The following is a 22,900-nucleotide window of genomic DNA, read 5'->3' as shown; positions in this document are numbered from 1 at the left end:
TCCTTTATTTCATGCATGGTGTATAATAATTTATTTTAAATACAGTCAAATACCCTATTATTTCCGCAATAATTCTTAGTAAATAAATATAACTTATTGCACTTATAGTTCTCCTTTTAGAGTTGCAGAATAGTTGGTCCACAGCTAGAAGAATAGTTATTATTAAAATATAATTATTATGAGTACTGGCACGTGATACATTTATAAAAATAGTCTGTGAGATGGTGAAATATTCCGGTTGTGAAGAAAATACGTAGTTTGTAACGACTCAATGGTGGCTAACATTATTGCAAGTAGTCAACGTAGCATAAGTTCCAAACCCAAAATATTCATCAACTCACAGATGAAGTTTTTTTTACACATAATACCAAAATACCAAGTACTCGATAGTTAAAAAAAAATTCTAACATACTAAAAACTAAAAATAAAGCATATTAAAAAGCTAGAAATCGAGGAAATAATACTTAATTCTTAGACTTTATGATCAAATATAATAAAAAATCAAGTCTGAATTAGGTTAATAGGAAAAAACTTGTATGTAAAGAAAATTAGTCTTTATGTGCATTCACGTAAAACTCATTTTCATTAATCACTCAAAGAGAACCGCCATTACCGTCCAAAATCGCTCATCGTACTTTCTAAACTATAAATATATAAGAACGTTTCATATTTTCCGTCTGGACTAACTAATCTTTAAAAAAAAAAGTAAAATAGAACTTTAAATTTATATGAGATAGGTAATTAAAGTATTTTTTATTTAGTTCCTGATTTTACAATGAACCATAGTTTTTTTTAATACTTTTTTGTATTCCTATTTATTTTTTGATTTCAAAACTAAATTTTCTCAGGATTTTGGAGTTTGGTTTAAACCTACTTATTAAAATTAATAAAAAAAAACAGCTTAAAAATAACCTAAAAGATAGTCTTACATAATAATTTGTGACGTTATCTATCAAAAGGGACCTTATTGTCGATGGCGCTTACGCCATTATTACCGATGCTCCGATATAAATACAATGCCGCACGACGCTGTGCGACGTAAGCGCCATCGACAATAAGGTCCCTTTTCATAGATAATGTCCCATTTGGCAGGAAGCACGTTTTAGTAAAAAGGCACCAAAATGCGAGCGTAAAATTTTAGATTGGATGTGACTATTAAAATAAAATATATACTTAAAATAATAACTAAGTATACGTAGTTCGATTAAAACTCAAGCATGTACCTATAAGGAAAAATAATCAAAAATTAATAGCAAATCATAATAATCTGTAACATTATAATAAAAGTTGTATAGTCGACGTCAAAAATATCTTTATACATTAGCACCTTACTCGTTTGTAATAAGGTGCAAAAAGCCTTAGCATTTATCGTGGCCTGATCTTAGAATTGATTATTTTATTCATTTCAAATGATTGGTTGGTCAAATAATTAAAAAATCAAACCTAACCTAAGCATATCATGAAATGATCAAAATCTACGATCTGACATGTAGGTTGACTGCTATAATGATTAGCCACTTCATAGCAATTGGCTCCTTAACATCTGGCCACGATAAATGCATTTTCCACCTTATTACAAAGGAGTAAGATGCTAATTGATATAGTACGAACAAAACAAGAAACCTGACTGTGTCCATACAAAATCAAATTCATTTTCCTTATAATAATATTCAGAAGCGCCGAACAAAATGCATGAACTGAGTTCGCTTCAAAATAACTCCCGTTGAATGGACGGCGCCGCGGAACCAGAAAACAGATTTACCAAGAAGTTTTGGCCGAAAGGTGTCAAGTTCCGGCGGTTCCGCGGCCGTGTTTAGTTTAAAGATATAATTATGTTTGTAATATGTCCCTATGCTAGTTTTAAGGTTTATCTATGGGTCATTGGTTGCCTCAAATAAAGTTTTTCCATTTGTCCAAGGGCCCAAAAACTAAGACCTGCAGCGCTAGTGACGCCATCTGGCAATAACCGGAACGCGATTTTGTGTAGACGTTCTTGTGTTATTCGTCCATGCTGTTACTGACCTAATACCTTAGAGCAGCGGTCGGCAACCAGCAGCCCGCGGGCTGCGTGCGGCCCGCGAACCTCTCACTTGCGGCCCGCGAGCCTCCCTGGCTATTTTGTATGTAATATTGACAAATGACAATGTCTGATAAAGTCATACATATTAACGAAGTGCGGCCCGCGTTCACTTCGTTAACTGCTATGTGGCCCTTGGCTGCTAAAAGGTTGCCGACCGCTGCCTTAGAGGATATAACCAAACGGAGCAACCATTTACAGGCGTTCCCCTCTGTCGAAAATAGGCGGCCGATGGTCATACACATTGTATGGACTGACGTTTATCTGGCGTGGCTATTTTTACGCTACGTATACATTTGACGTGCCCCTCCCCCGCAAAAATCGACAGTTTAGTACCGAAAATTACAGACAAGGCGTCTCCGTTTAGTTATATCCTCTAAGCCTAATACCGATAGACGAAGACATCATTGACAGCAACCATCATACGGCCGCGCGTAAGACCGTTTTGACATTGTCAGATCCGATATCGGTTGTCGGATATAATATATTATATTACTCATTTTAAATTAATAACTTTTATTTTTATTTATATGAGCCTAGAGTGTCCCACTGCTGGGCAAAGGCCTCCCTCCTCCCTTTCCACGTATCCCGGTCTTGACCCGTCTCCCACCAAAGTTCCTGTCAAAGGCGTCGAGGTCATCTCGCCAACGCCTTCGAGGTTTGCCGCGTTTAATAATTATTGTTCAAAATAAAGCGGAAATATCTAAAAAAATACTTTTTCCACGAGTCATCCGACATCCGATATCGGATCGGACAATGTGAACGCTCCAAGGGTTAACACTGACCTGCTCTGAACGCTGGGGGTGTTGCGCTGGCTGTCCGGCGAGTGCGCGTACGGCGACGGCGACATGTATGGAGGCAGGGTGGTCACCAGCACTGGTTTCACGTAACCGTTCTTGAGCATCTCGTTTTCTGGTAAAATAATACCAAATATCAATCAAAATCACGTGACAATCTTAATCTACAAATCAAACTTTTATAAAATTATGACGTATTAATAACACTGCGTGTGCTATCAAAATTGTTGCAAACTTATCTTGGTCTACTCTATGCATAATAGCAGAGAAAAGGCGCAGGCTCATCATGGTGATGAAGTAAGCCACATCGCTGGTATTCTGCCAACACCTTAATCTAATACGGCCATAATGCCTTACCTACTGATGTCTGCAGTAATATTTGAACATTTAGCCACCTTGAGGTATAAGTACTGAAGCTACGTCAGATCAGAAGATCAGCTGTCTGACTTACCGTGTTTCGTTTAATATTTGGAGAACACATACTGAAGGTGCATCAGTTCAGAGAGCCGGCCAGAGGTCGTCAGATCAGAAGTATCTAACTTAGTGTTTCGTGTATTTGGAGAACACATCATCTTTAGCCACATTAGGATATAAGTGCTGCAGCTGCGTCAGATCAGAGAGCCGGCCAGAGGTCGTCAGATCAGACATCTAACTTACCGTGTTTCGTGTAATATTTGGAGAACACATCATCTTTAGCCACATTAGGGTATAAGTACTGCAGCTGCGTCAGATCAGAGAGCCGGCCAGAGGTCGTCAGATCAGACATCTAACTTACCGTGTTTCGTGTAATATTTGGAGAACACATCATCTTTAGCCACATTAGGATATAAGTACTGCAGCTGTTTCAGATCAGACAGCCGGCTAGAGGTCGTCAGATCATATCAGTTGGGTGAATCAACTATTTCTTGTTGTTATTTTGTCCTATCATCCAGGAGACAATAGTAGCATAGTTTCTTAGAAGAGCTGCTGTACCATGTTCTACAAACGTGCTTAGTAGATGTCCCATTACATTATGGAAAGGCCTTATAACTACCAAAAAATTCAAGTTTGGTTCATTTAAATACGAAATAACTAGTATTTTAAGAGTGACCCAGGAGACCGTAACCATGGCAACTAGTGACAAGAAAAAGTTGATTCACCCAGTTATCTAACTTACCGTGTTTCGTGTAATATTTGGAGAACACATCATCTTTAGCCACATTAGGGTATAAGTACTGCAGCTGTGTCAGATCAGACAGCCGGTCGGCTAGAGGTCGTTGTGTCAGATCGCGTGATGTGAATGGCTGGAGGCTAAATACTTCGCGACCATCTGTGAAAGTAAGGATTAGATTAGTTAGCGAAAAGAAAGTACCAAGTAGAAAATGGTAAGTAAAACTATTTGATATAGTCTACCATGAATAGGGGTTATTCATAAATTACGTCATTTCAAATTTGAAAGCGGATGATGGTAGCATGACGTAGGAGGATACGGGGTCATTCGAAGCATGATTTTTGGATGATTTTATGGGGTGGGGGTTCAAAAATCGTCAAAAATAGATGACGTAATTTATGAACAGCCCCATACCAAAATTTACAAGTATTGTAGCCGAATAATGCTTTAATCCAGCTACGCCCGGCCTGGTGCGATCGGTAGAAATCGTATGCTATGTCTATGCTCCGGGCGAAGCAACAGTGAGGACCGAAATAGTTGAAGCGAAATAAGGATGTGCCCGGAGCATTTACAGAGCATTTATTCTTCTTCCTCTTTGAACCTCCTAAGGCCCAGCTATACAAATGAAAAACCCAAAATTTGCTACTGAAATTTTAACCTGTAGTGCAGGGAATAGAGTTGATTTTTATTTGTTTGAAAAACCACGAAACAAAATAAATGCAAATTTGTACGAATAGAATATGGTTTAAATTTCATCGAACTAAAGAAGTACCTACCATAGGTAGGACCTTGGGCCTTAGGATATGAATAAGGCAGCCATTTTAAATATCTAAATACTAACCTCCAGCCCAAGCGATAGTGATCCCGCCAAGTTCGGAATCGCTGAAGCGGAGTAAGAATGTGCCCGGAGCGCACTTAGAGAGCATGTCTTCTGCTTGTTTCTTCTGTATGAAGCCCATTATCAATCTGTGGAACAAATAACAATATAAATATTAAAATATTTAGCATTGGCACATGGATATGGTGGGAAAAGCTCTTGAGTAGTTGATGGATCTTTTCTAGGGGGTAATAGGGTATTTTCCTACTAGTCAAATCAGTTACTTTTTTAGAACTGTCAAAACGATTTGCTAATATGGAATTTATATGAAACATTACATCGTGACGTCACGGTCAACTCACCGACTTTTTATATTTCTATCCGATTTATTAAATAGAACTTGTGTTTAAAAATAACTTCTATCTGTGTTTTTATAATAATTATCTGGTGCTTTATTTCATGCATGGTGTAAAATATTTTATTTTAAATACAGTATAATACCCTATTGCATAAAAGACCCCTATGGGTCGAAGTGTATCCGCAAGGGCCCCCGAAAACAATAAGATAGCATTGATAAACTAAATTATAATTTCAAATTTCATATATTTTTCTGCTATTCTAACCTTAATTGGAAACTTGCACTTGATAAGTGTAAGTTTGGCTTGACGTAAATAAATTAATTTTCTTTCTTTCGTTCTATGTTGTTCCTTTCCGACCTTTACGCCAATAAGCAGTTTTTTTTTATCTTATTTACATACGGAGCGCATTGTAAAAGGATACTGTAGTCGTAATCTGAAAAATAACTCACCGGTCGACCAGGGTCCGCAGATAGTCCGTGCTGAACTTGACCCCCATGTAGAACCACTCTCAGAAGGTGAAGCTGCACTCAGGGAAGGCGTCCTTGCAGAACTGCCTCCACTACACTCACCGGTCGACCCACAGGTTCCGCAGATAGTCCCTGGTGACCTTGACCACCATGTAGAACCACTCCCAGAAGGTGAAGCTGCGCTCAGGGAGGGCGTCCTTGCAGAACTGGCTCCATGACACTCACCGGTCGACCCACAGGGTCCGCAGATAGTCCCTGGTGACCTTGACCACCATGTAGAACCACTCCCAGAAGGTGAAGCTGCACTCAGGGAAGGCGTCCTTGCAGAACTGGCTCCACGACACTCACCGGTCGACCCACAGGGTCCGCAGATAGTCCCTGGTGACCTTGACCACCATGTAGAACCACTCCCAGAAGGTGAAGCTGCGCTCGGGGAGGGCGTCCTTGCAGAACTGGCTCCAGGATACGGTCAGGTTGTTCAGCTCTATTTGGTTGTGGGGCACGTTCGATCTGCTGGGGAATTAACATGTTTATGTATAAACATTTTTACTTCCTGAGGGATACAAATTTCTTAGTAGACATTTGCAAAAACTGATTTGAAACACTTATTTAAAAACCGGACAAGTTCGAGTTGGACTCGCGCACGAAGGGTTCCGTACCATTAAACAAAAAACGACAAAAAAAATACGTTTATTGTATGGGAGCCCCACTTAAGTATTTATTTTATTCTGTTTTTAGTATTTGTTGTTATAGCGGCAACAGAAATACATCATCTGTGAAAATTACAACTCTCTAGCTATCACGGTTCATAAGATACAGCCTGGTGACAGACAGACAGACAGACAGACGGACAGTGGAGTCTTAGTAATAGGATCCCGTTTTTACCCTTTGAGTACGGAACCCTAAAAATTGATAATTCAGATGCGCCCGTAGACTCCATAAAGAAATGAACTGTCACTGGGACGATCAATCGACGCGAGAGATAGTCAGCAGCAGAAGTTGCTAAGCGGGCGAAGTGGTCAAATTTACCTTGTCACGCTCTTATTCTCTTGTCAATAAAGTCGCGTCAAGATCATTTTGAACACCTGACCCGCTTAGCAACTTCTGCTGCTGACTGTACAGATGTAGTGTATAATTATTTTCCATCGTATTTTCACAGAAACGTACGAACGTGTCTTGCTATTTCAGTCAGTCTCGGTACAAAAAGTACTGACGTTGACTGAAGTAGCATGACAAATGAGCAATTCTCAAAAAGTTTGTACATTTCGATCACATCTTAGATTTCTATAAAAATTGGTATGCTAGTAAAGTACATGAAGCTGAACAACTTCCACCATATTTCCCAAAATGTCCCAGAAAGTTGTTATAAAACTTTCCTGTTTTGTTACCAGATTTCCTTACACATTTGGCAACAAAAAAGGAATGTTTCTGAGATACTTTCTGGGACATTTTGGGAAATGTGGTGGAAGTTGTTCAGCTTCGTATACTCTACCAGCATACAAGTTTATATAAAAATCCAAGATGTGATCGAAAAGTACAAACTTTTTGAGAATTGCTCAAATACGAACGTTTCCGAGAAAATACGATGGAAAACAAGTATGCATAACGTATATAGCTTTACCTGAATATCTTTTCGGCCAGGAATCGTAAGTTGTCTTCGGAGAGATCACCTCCCGTCGCGGAGTAGAACTTGACTCGGAGAGTTTCGGCTAGCTGGCCCCATGTCACCTAGGGCAAATCAAACAAATAAGTATATTAACTTTTGAAATACAAGGAATCTCGAACACAATATTAGCATAGAGAAAAAAAAACATACGAGTGCTCACTCCATACTTCAGTATTAGTAACAAAAAGACTATTATTTTCGTAGTCGACATCTAGCATCGAATAGAGGAATTATCAGTTCTGCTACTAGACAATAGATGTAGCACCGACCGAAAAGTCTAATGGTCAACAATTTTCCGGTAATATTATAACCGAATTAACCGGAACTCTATTTTCAACGACTTCTGCTTTCAATATTAGTTGTAAATTGTTGTTCAATGCAATTTCCGTGAGTCGCGACACTAGAGAATTCTAGTATCGAGTAGCGGTACTGATAATTTCGCTACTCGATGCTAGATGTCGACTGCGAAAATAATAGTCGTTTCGGTACCAAAACTGGCGTATGGAGAGTGAGCACTCTATTCTTACTATATTTATGATACAAGTAAAATTCGCCGCGGGAGAGTACCAACAGTCTCCTGAATCTGGTGTCACAGTACCCGGCTAGGTCAGTCTGGAGGCACTGGAATATATTCCATTCACATGGAGTCAAGAGGTATTGTATATCGGGTGAAACAGAACGAAGGACTTTTACGCAAACATGTAATTGTTTAGGCTACGTACTTTATTTTTCACTTAGTAATCACGTTAATATTTCAAACCGTTTTTGAGATACAGTTTGTTAAACATTAGTGCAAAAATCTATTTTCAACCCTAGCAAGAAGATCCTATTGAATGACATGACATGTGTCGATTTAAAATGTAAATAACTTTGTAGGGTTGTCACTGATATTAAAATATTCCATTTTAATTATTTTGTTTTACTTTTTAATCCAGGTTTACGATTATAATAACTCGATTGTAGATCACTTAGATAACACTATCCTTTCAGGTTAGAGTCTAGAAATGTTCCACCCGTATATGTAATATATTTTAAGTAGTCTGTATGTTTCTAACGTAGAAATTAAGTTTTGTCTGTTACTAACATTTCTATGGACTAATTATATCTGATGCAAATAAATTGAAAATGAAAACCAACCTTATCTGGCACGGCGAAGGACACTCGGCCGGCGGGGCTGAAGGCGTTGTCCCACGTGACCGTGGCCCAGCCGTGGGGCTCCTGGTTACCATGACAACGACAGGCAGGGATAGCGTCCACACTTGATCATATGTCTACAGACAGAGTCCGCTGTATGTATCTTACCTTATCTGGCACGGCGAAGGGCACTCGGCCGGCGGGGCTGAAGGCGTTGTCCCACGTGACCGTGGCCCAGCCGTGGGGCTCCTGGTTACCGTGACAACGACAGGCACGGATAGCGTCCACACCTGCTCATATGTCTACAGACAGAGTCCGCTGTATGTATCTTACCTTATCTGGCACGGCGAAGGGCACTCGGCCGGCAGGACTGAACGCGTTGTCCCACGTGACCGTGGCCCAGCCGTGGGGCTCCTGGTTACCGTGCACGATCACGACCACCGGCAGGGATAGCGTCCACACCTGCAATAATATTATAGGGTCATTCTTACACAAATTGACTAAGTCCCACGGTAAGCTCAAGAAGGCTTGTGTTGTGGGTACTCAGACAACGATATATATATATGTATAATATACAAATACTTTAAATACATAGAAAACATCCATGACTCAGGTACAAATATTTTTCCTCGTCACACAAATAAATGCCCTTTCCGGGGTTCGGACCCAGGACCATCGGCTTCGCAGGCAGGGTCACTACCCGCTAGGCCAGACCGGTCGCCGATATAAGTAAAACGCTAAAATTTCCTTTTAAACAAGCTAGATCCTTCTCACAGAATAAATAATAGTACTAGGTACAGAGAGTTCACTCTCTAACAAAACGCGTCTGTTACGACAGCTAGGTGGCGTAAGCGCGAGCAGGCGTCCGTTCCGTAGCGGTGCGCGGCAACCACTACTGCTAGACACCAAAACTGGTGTGGGCCGCATGTACTTGTAGCGACACGACGAAATCGCGGAGCCACGCCTGCTAGGTAGGCACCGCGGTGCACAAAAGAAATAGTGCCTTTTGTTTATCAGCTTAGGGTTTGAGGCGAAGAAATCATCTCAGATCATTCATACTAGGTATATGAATGGTGTCTGGTCATACCATCGCCCGCACTGTTAACTGACAGTTTGTAAACCTTATTACAAAAGGCGTAAGGTCCACCGATGGACAGTTAAGTATTGCCTGTGGGGAGACACTCCTGACTTCGGCCAAACTCGGCTCCGTTCGGCTCAGCATTGCTCCGAGCAATTATTAGGGTTTACACTGACGTCCCTTTGCGTGCACGACCACATATAAGATAATTTACTTGAATTTCGACAACCCTGAATAGCCGAAAGCGATAGTGCCATAGGGATATCACGATTCGACCCTGAACCGATGTCAAACTTCGGTTTTGTAGGAAGTGTCCTTTCTGTACGGTAGTACTATTACTTTTTTTAATATAAACTGATCGGCGATTGGCTCTAGCCACACCTGATGGAAAGTGAAGACAGAGCCTAAGATGGAGCTCACCGGTTCAGTAATAGCCTATTCACTCTAGCTTCAAAGAGACCGAGGTCATATTTCTCAGGGAATACAGATGACGGGAGCGCATTCCATTCCTTAGCCGTCCTCACCAATAAAGACGAGGCAAATCGTTTTGTGCGAACAAATGGAATACTGACAACCACCGGGTGCATTCACTCCCCGCGCCTGGACGTCCGATGATGGAAAGGGGAAGGTGGGATCAGGTCATGCAGCTCTTGTGCGCACTCTCCAGAATGTATCCGATAGAACACAATTACACATGCGACTCGTCGGCGATGATCAAGGCTCTGTAACTTTGATTTGACAGCTGGGTCATCGCCTAAAAGTCTATGAGCCCGGCGCTCTATTGAGTCCAGGGCCGCCAGCTGATACTTGGCGGAACCGTCCCAAGGTGGTGGTGGTGACTTATCCTGTGGTATTGCTGTTCGTACCTGGAACACGAGTTCGCCACCGCCGACGTTGAACTCTGACTGGAACAGGAGGGTCAGCTTTTCGTCCATGACGCTCTCTGTCCCTTTCTTTTCCGCTCGCTTGATTTTACGCAGCTGCATGTTTCTGTTGACAATAATTAACACATTGAGTTGAGAATAATTAACGTATAAATACACATTATTGAAATAGTTAAAATTATGCAAAACTGTAATAAGTACCGCCTTTTCAAGGCGTGTTAAAGCTACCGATTTGCGAGAGAGCTCTATGTCGCGGCGTTTTCTCGCCTGTCGACTGTCGCGCCCATCATGTGCTAGCCGTGCTGGTCAACAAATCATTAAAAACTGACCGGAAGCTGACACTGAGCTGCCGGCTGGTGGGCTGGTACTCCATGCAGCCGCTGTTGTTGAGGATCTCGCCACACTCCACGGGCTGTATGTCTGACTTTCTGTCTGTCACTCACCGGAAGCTGACACTGAGCTGACGGCTGGTGGGCTGGTACTCCATGCAGCCGCTGTTGTTGAGGATCTCGCCACACTCCACGGGCTGTATGTCTGTCTGTCTGTCTGTCACTCACCGGAAGCTGACACTGAGCTGACGGCTGGCGGGCTGGTACTCCATGCAGCCGCTGTTGTTGAGGATCTCGCCGTACTCCATGGGCTGTATGTCTGTCTGTCTGTCACTCACCGGAAGCTGACACTGAGCTGACGGCTGGTGGGCTGGTACTCCATGCAGCCGCTGTTGTTGAGGATCTCGCCACACTCCACGGGCTGTTTGTCTGTCTGTCTGTTACTCACCGGAAGCTGACACTGAGCTGACGGCTGGTGGGCTGGTACTCCATGCAGCCGCTGTTGTTGAGGATCTCGCCACACTCCATGGGCTGTATGTCTGTCTGTCTGTCTGTCACTCACCGGAAGCTGACACTGAGCTGACGGCTGGTGGGCTGGTACTCCATGCAGCCGCTGTTGTTGAGGATCTCGCCACACTCCACGGGCTGTATGTCTGTCTGTCTGTCACTCACCGGAAGCTGACACTGAGCTGACGGCTGGTGGGCTGGTACTCCATGCAGCCGCTGTTGTTGAGGATCTCGCCACACTCCACGGGCTGTATGTCTGTCTGTCTGTCACTCACCGGAAGCTGACACTGAGCTGACGGCTGGTGGGCTGGTACTCCATGCAGCCGCTGTTGTTGAGGATCTCGCCACACTCCACGGGCTGTATGTCTGTCTGTCTGTCTGTCACTCACCGGAAGCTGACACTGAGCTGACGGCTGGTGGGCTGGTACTCCATGCAGCCGCTGTTGTTGAGGATCTCGCCACACTCGACAGGCTGCTTGCCTCGACCTGCTGGGGACTCGCTCTTCAGCAGCAGCTGGGCTTGTTGCTCTGATATTATCACCACCTGGTTCACAAGACATCACAACTATTTAGTTTAGATTATGATTAAGACGGCCGTCTTTTTTTCGGTGCGTCATAACACACCGTCAGCCACCAACGTCAAACGAAACGTATCCAGGAGAGAAAAAACCTTGATGTACCTTTAATAATTTACTTGGAGGATGAACTATCATCAGAAGAGGAAAATAATCGTAGTGCGGAAGATCATTTATTCAAATCTCGTGGTACAGAAGGTGCGTTTGAGATTTTAGTAGTAATGGCTTCACCGCTATCAAATAAAACGTTCACGAAACTATCGACACCGTCAAGACGGCGGTCATGCAAATTATGGCACCGCTTTTTGACGTTACGGTGTCAATCACCGCCCTCTAGGAAACCGCGCCATTTGACATATACAACGTTCTAGTGACGTCATCCACCGCTGTATGACGGCACCGCTTTCCTAGGAAACCAGAGCTAAAGCTAGCCCACCTCTCCGGATGCATGCGGTAGACGTAATATTAATGATGCGTGATACTAATATATAAAATTTTAAGCCGTCTTAAGGAAATATTTAATTCAGTTAACTTATTCAATTATTACCTATATGCTTAAGAAAATAAGGGACGTATTAATAAAGTTTAACATCATTTTCTTAGAGACCGCACGACGGTTAACGCAATATTTTTGTGTCAAAAAAACTAAATGTAAGATATTTAAATAAGAAATAAATATTCACAATTAACAATCGACGCTCAACCGGCTCAACAATCAAAAATGAAAGAGCGCAAATGTACTCACAGTGACTCTGGGAGGGGTCATGTGCACGTTGAGTTGACCTCCGACTAGCAGCCGGACTGTAGCCGTGAAACTGAAAACCAATCAAAAAATCACACATTTAGAAAAATCGCATATTTAGTATTATACACAATGTTTCATAGGGAGTTATTTTTGACTATATGTCGCAAGACCAGCTAAAATAATACAAGTTTAATCCTGAAATAATATTCAATATCCCATATAGGAACCGTGCGCGTTGGAGGGTCTGCCATCTTGTGGCCTGAATCAGAAACATATATGCACATGTACATTGCCAACGCAAGTACTACCATCTACCTTTCTCGTCGGTACGTTTCCTTGTGCATAGTAAGTTCTGCCATCTTGTGGGCTACATCGGAAGCATAAACGACACTCACGCCAAAAATCTGACGGCTCCTATGCTGCCCCCTATAGTTCATGCACGGGGCCTATTGAGAGCGCTTACCGTGTATTGGTCTTCATAACTTGAGGCGGCTGTTTCTCGATGACGAAGGTCGAAGTCACGAGGGTGGACAGAAGGCTGGTGACCTGTCAATACCATCATAAATACCATAAGTACAAAAGTTTAGTACAGATCTTCTTCTTCCTCGCGTTATCCCGGCATTTTGCCACGGCTCATGGGAACCTGGGGTCCGCTTGACAACTAATCCCAAGAATTGACGTAGGCACTAGTTTTTACGAAAGCGACTGCCATCTGACCTTCCGACCCAGAGGGGAAACTAGGCCTTAATAGGATTAGTCCGATTTCCTCACGATGTTTTCCTTCACCTAAAAGCGACTGGTAATCAAATGATATTTCGTACGTAAGTTCAAAAAAAGTCATTGGTACGGGCCGGGGTTTGAACCCGCGACCTCCGGATTGAAAGTCACACGCTTTTACCGCTAGACCACCAGCGCTTTTTTACAAAAGTTTAGTACAGATGTAGTGCATAATTGTTTTCCATCGTATTTGCTCGGAAACGTTCGTATTTGTCATGCTACTTCAGGAAGTCTCAGTAATTTTGGTACCGAGACTGACTGAAATAGCAAGACACGTTCGTACGTTAAATAGGTATTTAGTTAAGTTTAGTTTAAGTGTACATTTGCATGCTAAACTAGCAAAATATGTTTAAGCACAGATATATGTTATCCTTACCAACTCATTGTACCATATTTTAAGTAAATAAAGAATATTCTATTCTATTCTATTCTACGTTTCCGTGAAAATACGATGGAAAAGAATTATGCGCTACATCTGTATTTACCAAGACTGCAGCAGATATTTTCAATCATTAAATCGAGTTCGAGTCTCCCCGAAATCGCGAAAAATTTTTGGCTGTTTCATACATTTTGGCTGGTCTATTTCAGGGCAGGCAGGGACTATGGCAGGGTTAATTTTTTTTACGATTTCGGGGTTGGTCTCAGTTGGTAAAAGTTGCTCAGTATAATCCCAAAACCTCCCTGGCAACGGGAATACACTTATTTTTTACTTACTCCGTTGGCTCAGCGACCCACAATGAGACTTGGCCTCCGACACAAGACAGCGCCACTTTTCTCGGTCCTGTGCGACCTCTCGCCAATTGTTGACTCGAAGTTCGCGCAGATCCGCCTCCACCATGTCGCACCAGCGATATCTGGGGCGTCCGATAGGACGTCTTCCTGCTGGGCGGCCCAGGTATGCTCTTATTTTGTAGCCAGCCTGTATATGTTTGGTAACGTTATGTATACCTGTTTGCCCATATCTTCAAGCATCTCCTCGAGGTGCGGCTGACGTAGCTGTATGATGGTCTTGCTGTTGATGCGCGTCGCGTTGTTCACCTGCGTCACACCACACAATAAGTAATAGTACTAGCGTACACATTAATCTAGTATATAACTGGATCAGGCATGAGGGGTGGCGGGAAATGACCGAACGGGATAGTCTTATATATCTTTCAGTAGTAGCAGCGAAAGCGCTATTATTGTTTGTCCTTGTCACAGTCTCACATTTTTTATACCCCACCGTAATTTAGTATGTATTTTGGTGGGCAACAAATAAATTCGACCAATCATAGTGTCGCATTGCGAATTAGACCGGGAGATAGTGACACATTTTACTGGGTCATTTGTACCAGTATGGCGGCTCGTCAGGGGTCTAAGCATGTAATGAAGGAAAGAAAATGCTATGACCATAGCGCTGGTACCGGCGGCCCAATCGCGTGGGCGTTAGTCGAACGTGTCGGATAAAATACGAGTGTCGAACGATTTGTACCACAAAAATCCTCGTATTATTCGATAGTCCATAAAAAAGAAGTAGGCGGTAGCGTAATGCCATACTTCTCCGGTGTGACTTACAGCCCGCCATACTGAGGCGAACACGTTAATTAAAAAAAAACAATTCAACCATTTGTACCAAGCTAATTTTTGCACAGGTGATCATCGTCGAGCAGCCATTCATGGACATCACCATGCCATACTTTTCGGATGGTTCCAAATGCCCGCCATACCGCCGCAAGGAAGTTAATTTTTTTTTTTTTGCTAAACGATTTGTACCAGTATTACATTTAAATTTTTGGAGAGTATTTGATAAAATGTGACCGTTATTATAATTGCCATACTTATAGTAGGGGGATAAAGTGCTGCCATACTTGAAAAACTTATTTAATCGACACGTTTCAAAAATACGACTATGTATACGTAAAATATTTTTTTACAGCATGGCATCACCATATTCTGTTTGTTTGGATACAATTGTACCTAAAAAAATATATTTCAGATTATAACTACGGGGCGGACGACTGTGAGACTTAAGCCAAGACTTAAAACAAAAAACAATTTTTTGACGATTTGTACCAGTATGGCATTTGGATTTTTGGAAATTATATGATGCAATGTGACCATTATTATATTTGCCATACTTCTAATAGGGGGAAAAAGGGGCACCATACTTGAAATAAAAAAAAAATATTGTACACATTTGCCACCTCCTACAGGTATGGCATTATGAGATTTCCATTTATGATCACACAGAAAGTGTTGAAAAAAAAATTCAAGATGGTACAAATCGTTTAGCAATAAAAAAAAATTAACTCCCTTGCGGCGGTATGGCGGGCATTTGGAACCATCCGAAAAGTATGGCATGGTGATGTCCATGAATGGCTGCTCGACGATGATCACCTGTGCAAAAATTAGCTTGGTACAAATGGTTGAATTGTTTTTTTTTAATTAACGTGTTCGCCTCAGTATGGCGGGCTGTAAGTCACACCGGAGAAGTATGGCATTACGCTACCGCCTACTTCTTTTTTATGGACTATCGAATAATACGAGGATTTTTGTGGTACAAATCGTTCGACACTCGTATTTTATCCGACACGTTCGACTAACGCCCACGCGATTGGGCCGCCGGTACCAGCGCTATGGTCATAGCATTTTTTTTCCTTCATTACATGCTTAGACCCCTGACGAACCGCCATACTGGTACAAATGACCCAGTAAAATGTGTCACTATCTCCCGGTCTAAATGTCTTGTCCCTCACGGAGGCACGTGTTTAGCACATCTATCGGATCCTACCATCTATGATCGTACGGCATGCTTCATAAGCGCACACACTTGGAAGACTAAAACCGCAAGAAATTCGACTGAAACAGCAAGAAATTATTTAGTTTTTTTAGCATTAGAAAGAAGGTAAACAAACTTGGCGTGTTTTTTTATTAAAACATATTGAGAAACGCTTTAAAAAAATAGTTTATATTAACTTATGAAAGCAAAAGAATGTAAAAGATCGTATATGATTCATATTGGCTGTGACTTATTTTTCAATGGTGATTTTTTATAAAAAGACATGTCAAGATCGTTTACCTTCTTTCTAATGCCAAAAAAAACGAACTATAGTCTGAAACCGCAAGAAATTAGTCGCGGTGCGTTCGAAGCCTATTAGGTTGTTCTATTTTTGTCCCATTGTTATAGGTATTCTGTCCTATCGTTTTTTAATTAAAATCTACCTGTTGGCGGGTGGTCCAGATGAGGTCGGCGAGCATCTCGCACCACTCCTGGATGGAGTTGAGGTTGGACTGCATGGGGTGCCCGTTGCCGCTCAGCTGCTGCTCGCGTTTCCATCTACAGAGTAACATGCTGTTAACATGTACCTGTTGGCGGGTGGTCCAGAAGAGGTCGGCGAGCATCTCGCACCACTCCTGGATGGAGTTCAGGTTGGACTGCATGGGGTGCCCGTTGCCGCTCAGCTGCTGCTCGCATTTCCATCTACAGAGTAACATGCTGTTAACATGTACCTGTTGGCGGGTGGTCCAGATGAGGTCGGCGAGCATCTCGCACCACTCCTGGATGGAGTTCAAGTTGGACTGCATGGAGTGCCCGTTGCCGCTCAGCTGCTGCTGGCGTTTCCATCTACAGAGTAACATGCTGTTAACATGTACCTGTTGGCGGGTGGTCCAGATGAGGTCGGCGAGCATCTCGCACCACTCCTGGATGGAGTTCAGGTTGGACTGCATGGGGTGCCCGTTGCCGCTCAGCTGCTGCTCACGTTTCCATCTACAGAGTAACATGCTGTTAACATGTACCTGTTGGCGGGTGGTCCAGATGAGGTCGGCGAGCATCTCGCACCACTCCTGGATGGAGTTCAGGTTGGACTGCATGGGGTGCCCGTTGCCGCTCAGCTGCTGCTGGCGTTTCCATCTACAGAGTAACATGCTGTTAACATGTACCTGTTGGCGGGTGGTCCAGATGAGGTCGGCGAGCATCTCGCACCACTCTTGGATGGAGTTCAGGTTTGACTGCATGGGGTGCCCGTTGCCGCTCAGCTGCTGCTCACGTTTCCATCTACAGAGTAACATGCTGTTAACATGTACCTGTTGGCGGGTGGTCCAGATGAGGTCGGCGAGCATCTCGCACCACTCCTGGATGGAGTTCAGGTTGGACTGCATGGGGTGCCCGTTGCCGCTCAGCTGCTGCTGGCGTTTCCATCTACAGAGTAACATGCTGTTAACATGTACCTGTTGGCGGGTGGTCCAGATGAGGTCGGCGAGCATCTCGCACCACTCCTGGATGGAGTTCAGGTTGGACTGCATGGGGTGCCCCTTGCCGCTCAGCTGCTGCTCACGTTTCCATCTACAGAGTAACATGCTGTTAACATGTACCTGTTGGCGGGTGGTCCAGATGAGGTCGGCGAGCATCTCGCACCACTCCTGGATGGAGTTGAGGTTGGACTGCATGGGGTGCCCGTTGCCGCTCAGCTGCTGCTCACGTTTCCATCTACAGAAATAGCATTATGCTGTTGACATGTCTGAGGCCTTAGCTCCACTTGAACCATTCCACTAACCCGGGGTTAAGCGGCGCAATATGGCCCTCAGGTAAAAAAGTTTGGAGAACCCTGGGTTAAACCATTAACCCAGTGCTTTGTACTGGTAACCATAGTAACTCCAGGTTTAACCGGCCGTGGTGCTTAGGCCCACTTGCATCATCTCACTTACCCAGGGTTAAACAGTTTAACTGTTAAACCTGTGTCAAATTGTACTGGTATACATGGCAACTCCAGGTTTAACCGGGTAACCCCAGGTTAGTGAATGATGCAAGTGCCTACTTGCAACATCCCACTAACCCGGGGTTAAACAGTTTAACCGTTAACCCAGTATCAAATTGTACTGGTAACCATGGTAACTCCAGGTTTAACCGGTTAACCCCGGGTTAGTGGGATAGTGCAAATGGCCCTTAGTGGCCTAATGATAAGGCGTGCAATCAAACCGAAAGGGGGTAAAAGGGGGTTTCTTAAAACTTATGTACCCTCATTATGTATTTCCGGTGAAGAAAAGCTTCGGAAAACTGACTACTCACGGTGCTGGAAGACCAGTGGCCTATTTTATAAAGCTACAAGTTACAATTTACAAGCGGAAGTCTCTTTCTAACCCTATGTGTTAGAACTAGACTTCCGCTTGTAAATTGTCACTTGTAGCTTTATAAAATAGGCCACAGATGGCAGTCGCTTTAGTAAAAACATTCGTGACTACACACATCCACACATAAACCGGGATTGCCTCCCTCGCATCGTCCTCGCCGCACCTCGTCCATCAAAGCCCGTATAATATTGATAAGTTATAATAATACGAACCTGATGAGTTCGTCGTCCAGCACAATGCTCTGCAGCTGACGCAGAGTCGCGATGTTCTCCTTTATATGGTCCACCAGCTCCATCTGAGCCTGCTTGATCTGAGCCACCTGCAGACAGACAAACATACAACTTTATAGAATACTAGCGACCCGCGAGCTTTGCTTAGTTTGGGGCTACGTCGATCTGTGTAACATTGTCCCCAAATATTTATATTCATTTATATGGGTCTTTTTTATAGATTATTAGGGTTCCGTACCGCAAAAGGAAAAAATCCGGGCAAGTGCGAGTCGGACTCGCGCTCGAAGGGTTCCATACCATAACGCAAAAAACGGTCACCCATCCAAGTACTGACCCCGCCCGACGTTGCTTAACTTCGGTCAAAAATCACGTTTGTTGTATGGGAGCCCCACTTAAATCTTTTGTTATTCTGTTTTTAGTATTTGTTGTTATAGCGGCAACAGAAATACATCATCTGTGAAAATTTCAACAGTCTAGCTATCACGGTTCGTGAGATACAGCCTGGTGACAGACGGACGGACGGACGGACGGACAGCGGAGTCTTAGTAATAGGGTTTTACCCTTTGGGTACGGAACCCTAAAAACGGAACCCTTATAGGATCACTCGCACGTCTGTCTGTCTGTCCGTCTGTCACAGCCTATTTTCTCGGAAACTACTGGACCGATTAAGTTGAAATTTGGTACATATATGTAAATTAGTGACCCAATAACGGACATGTAACGTAAACAAAGGAATTTTAAACATGAGGACCACTTTTGGGGGGCAAATGAGAAAGTTAAAAAATAAAGTTTTACAAACTATATCGTGTTACATATCAAATGAAAGAGCTCATTTTGAGAATTTCAAATATATTTATAATATTAAATATATTGGTTTAGAGCTGAATTTCAGCAAATGCGAACTCTTTATTCAAAAATCTTCTTGTACTTTGACCAACTTACAACCCAAATTTGACGATCTGACTCCCAATATCAAATCAGTAGACAAGTATTCTCTTTGCCTCCTGGGTTCTCCTATATTCGAAGAATCTTTTCCCGATTATATTTCTAACTCCATAACTAAATTCAAAAGTCACACGGATCGCTTACTCGAAATTAGCCCTCATTATGCTCTTGTGATTCTTAAATTCTGCCTTTTTGTCCCTAAATTTACGTATGTGCTCCGCTGTTGTCCTTTCTGGAAACATCAAAATTTATTGTCGCCCATAGATGATTTGATCAAAATTAGTTTAGAGACGATTCTAAACATTCAGCTAAGTGAGCCTTCCTGGTCTCAAGCGTCCCTCCCCATTCGGTTTGGAGGTTTAGGAATTCGCAAAATTTCCAGTGTGGCTTCCCCAGCCTTTTTGGCGTCCACTCATAGCACGTCTGGTCTCATAGGAAATATCTTAAGGGCTTTGCCCACAAACTATGAGATTGCGGGCTTTGAGGACGCCAAAAATGCTTTTAAAATTGCTTGCCCAGGCAAACAATTTCCAGACAACCCAAATTCACAAAGGAGTTGGGATAATGTTTACTGTGATTTAACTTACAATACTCTCCTAAACAACTGTACAGGTCCAGACCGCGCGAGGCTTTTGGCGGTCGGAGCCCGGGAAGCCGGTTACTGGCTACATGCCCATCCTTCGCCCAATACTGGTACTTTCTTGGATCCGGCCTCCCTTAGACTGGCGACTGGTTTGCGACTCGGGGTTTCGGTGTGTACGCCACACATATGCTCTTGTGGCACGGACGTGGACCGACTGGGACACCACGGATTATCTTGTCAAAAAAGTGCAGGCCGTTTTTCGAGACATGCGTCGCTTAATGACATAGTCCGTCGGTCTCTTGCCACCATCAATGTGCCTGCTCTTCTTGAGCCGACTGGCATTATCAGAGATGATGGCAAGAGGCCCGATGGAGTGTCCTTAGTTCCTTGGAGCTTGGGACGGATGTTAGTGTGGGATGCTACCTGCGTAGACACACTGGCACCGTCCCACCTCCAACGGACTACTGTAAAAGCGGGCGGAGCGGCAGAAAGCGCCGAAATTCTAAAACGTAACAAATATAAGAGCCTCGGTAGAGAGTACCATTTTGTACCATTTGGTGTTGAAACTCTAGGTCCATGGGGTCCCAGCGCGCATAAGTTGTTCGCAGAAATCGCGAAGCGTCTGGTTGACGTAACTGGTGACCGAAGAGCTGGCGGCTACCTCGCACAACGTATCAGCATTGCGATACAGCGAGGAAATGCCGCCAGCATCCTTGGTACAATGCCTCAAGGGCCTATTTTAGATTTAAGCTAGTTATTAATTTCGTTTAGTAGTACCACTGTATATATATTGTATGTAAATAAATGTTTTAAATTTAAGGAACTTAAGTTAGTAATAAAGCTATTATGTTATTTAAATCAAATAGGTTAGAAGTTATTTAAGAAAATAGCCAAATAATTACCATGCCCCCCCTTTATCTCCGAAACTACTGGGTCTAAAATTTTGAAAAGAATACACATTATAGTTCTTTACCTATAGATGACAGGAAAACCTATTAGAAATGTCAAGCGTGAGTCGGATTTAATGTACGGAACCCTTGGAACGCGAGTCCGACTCGCACTTGGCCGGTTTTTTAATATGAGTTACCAAAGCATTGAGTTTCCTCTCCATCTCCTCGATCTGGCTTCGGAGGCAGGCCTCCAACTCTCGCCGCTCATTGGTCAGCTGCCCAGAAGACTGCAAGTACTGGATGTGACCTAAAACCAAAGATATACATAAACCAGTGGGGAGACACTCCTGACTTCGGGCAAACTCGGCTCCGTTCGGCTCAGCATTGCTCCGAGCAACTATTAGGGTTGGCACAACTCGAAATCCCTTTGCGTGCACGACCACAGATAAGATAAGAAGAAGAAGAAGAAAGACATTTATTGTAAAAACCTTCTACATACAGCGCCACTTCAGTTACAAAAAAAGAGAGAAGAACTTACTCACTAAAACACTTAAAGCTAGATACAGGGTATTTGTTAAAGTAAATGTTACACAAAAATAGACAAGTCCACCAGCAAAGTGAAAAATAAAAGAAAAAAGGAGTAAGATAACTACTAAAATAAAATTTGGCGCCGCTATAGTGGCTACAAAAGGACACCACTCAGCATATGGTATAATAAATACCACAGCGCTGGTTTTCTGTGGAGCCCCAGGCCGGAGGGTAGTTTAGAACTTATTACCTAACGGTAGTGGCAACCATACAATAAGGAAGCAGAAAAATAAACATAATCATTTGAAAAATATATAAAAATACAGATAATATAATTACTAATAAAGTTACAAATTGGCTTTAATGTTATGATGGTAAGGGTAGGTATTATATATAGTATAAGACATTATAAGAGGTTGAGAGGTTGAAATATAATAGAACTTATCATACTCATATTCGGAAAATTTGAAAAATCTAGTTTAAATTCATGTAAACTCTGGTAAAAAAGTTTTATGTCTGACAATTTGAGAATATAGATATAATATAGAGAGATAATGACTTGAATTTTGACAACCCTAAACAGCCGAAAGGGATAAGCATAAGTTAGAAAGGGATATCATGATTCGACCCTGAATCGCTGTCAAACTTCGGTTTTGTAGGAAGTGTCGTTTGATGTAACTCCGTATAAGATAAATTGAATAGTCTAAGAAAAAACGTGCCTCCAAAACCCAAGAAAAAATTATGCTCGAAAAGATGGCACCATACTTTTTAACAATTTTAACACATGGAACCGTTCTCTAAGCACCATACTGGGCTGGCTGAGATGCAGGATCAGTATCGCCGTTATACGCGCCACCAGCATGTGCATCCGAGGCACACGCCACCGCTTTAAGTCCACTGCCAGGTGGCTTGGGTTCGACGACGGTGCCGCCCTTCCACACATCGACCTTTTCCACGCTAAATTTTTAAATGGACGCGTTTTGTTAGAGAGTGAACCTTCTGTATCTAGTACTATTATTTATTCTGTGGTCCCGACTAATGTACTAACCTTTGTTCTTAAGACACTCGTGGTACTGAAGCGAGAAAGATTCGTTGTGGGCCTGCAGTGAGCGTATTTCTTCGCTCACCATCGTCACCTTCTGACGGACGGTGTGCAGGTCAGTCAACAGCTGTGTAATGTACTAACCTTTGTTCTTGAGACACTCGTGGTACTGAAGCGAGAAAGATTCGTTGTGGGCCTGCAGTGAGCGTAT

General features: G+C 43.0%; 1 protein-coding gene across 1 annotated transcript in view; it reads right to left on the bottom strand.

Moving 5' to 3' along the window:
- Nucleotides 1-22,900, bottom strand: part of LOC134802482 (signal transducer and activator of transcription 5B) — a 45,348-nt gene that overhangs the window by 10,402 nt on the left and 12,046 nt on the right. The window contains exons 8-21 of the mRNA XM_063775161.1: nt 21,317-21,426; nt 18,684-18,790; nt 17,716-17,830; nt 14,311-14,400; nt 13,049-13,131; nt 12,586-12,655; nt 11,655-11,809; nt 10,412-10,535; nt 8,801-8,929; nt 7,289-7,395; nt 6,016-6,180; nt 4,866-4,990; nt 4,031-4,183; nt 2,863-2,989 (exon numbers count right to left, since the gene is read on the bottom strand). Of these exons, the coding sequence (XP_063631231.1) occupies nt 2,863-2,989; nt 4,031-4,183; nt 4,866-4,990; nt 6,016-6,180; nt 7,289-7,395; nt 8,801-8,929; nt 10,412-10,535; nt 11,655-11,809; nt 12,586-12,655; nt 13,049-13,131; nt 14,311-14,400; nt 17,716-17,830; nt 18,684-18,790; nt 21,317-21,426 (1,660 nt within the window). The remainder of the gene's footprint in view (nt 1-2,862; nt 2,990-4,030; nt 4,184-4,865; nt 4,991-6,015; nt 6,181-7,288; nt 7,396-8,800; nt 8,930-10,411; nt 10,536-11,654; nt 11,810-12,585; nt 12,656-13,048; nt 13,132-14,310; nt 14,401-17,715; nt 17,831-18,683; nt 18,791-21,316; nt 21,427-22,900) is intronic.

The sequence above is a fragment of the Cydia splendana genome, chromosome 24 (genome assembly GCF_910591565.1).
Source record: "Cydia splendana chromosome 24, ilCydSple1.2, whole genome shotgun sequence".
In the NCBI taxonomy this organism is placed as follows: domain Eukaryota; kingdom Metazoa; phylum Arthropoda; class Insecta; order Lepidoptera; family Tortricidae; genus Cydia; species Cydia splendana.
The sequence above is the reverse complement of the archived record's forward strand: the minus strand, read 5'-3'. Positions and strand labels throughout refer to the sequence as shown.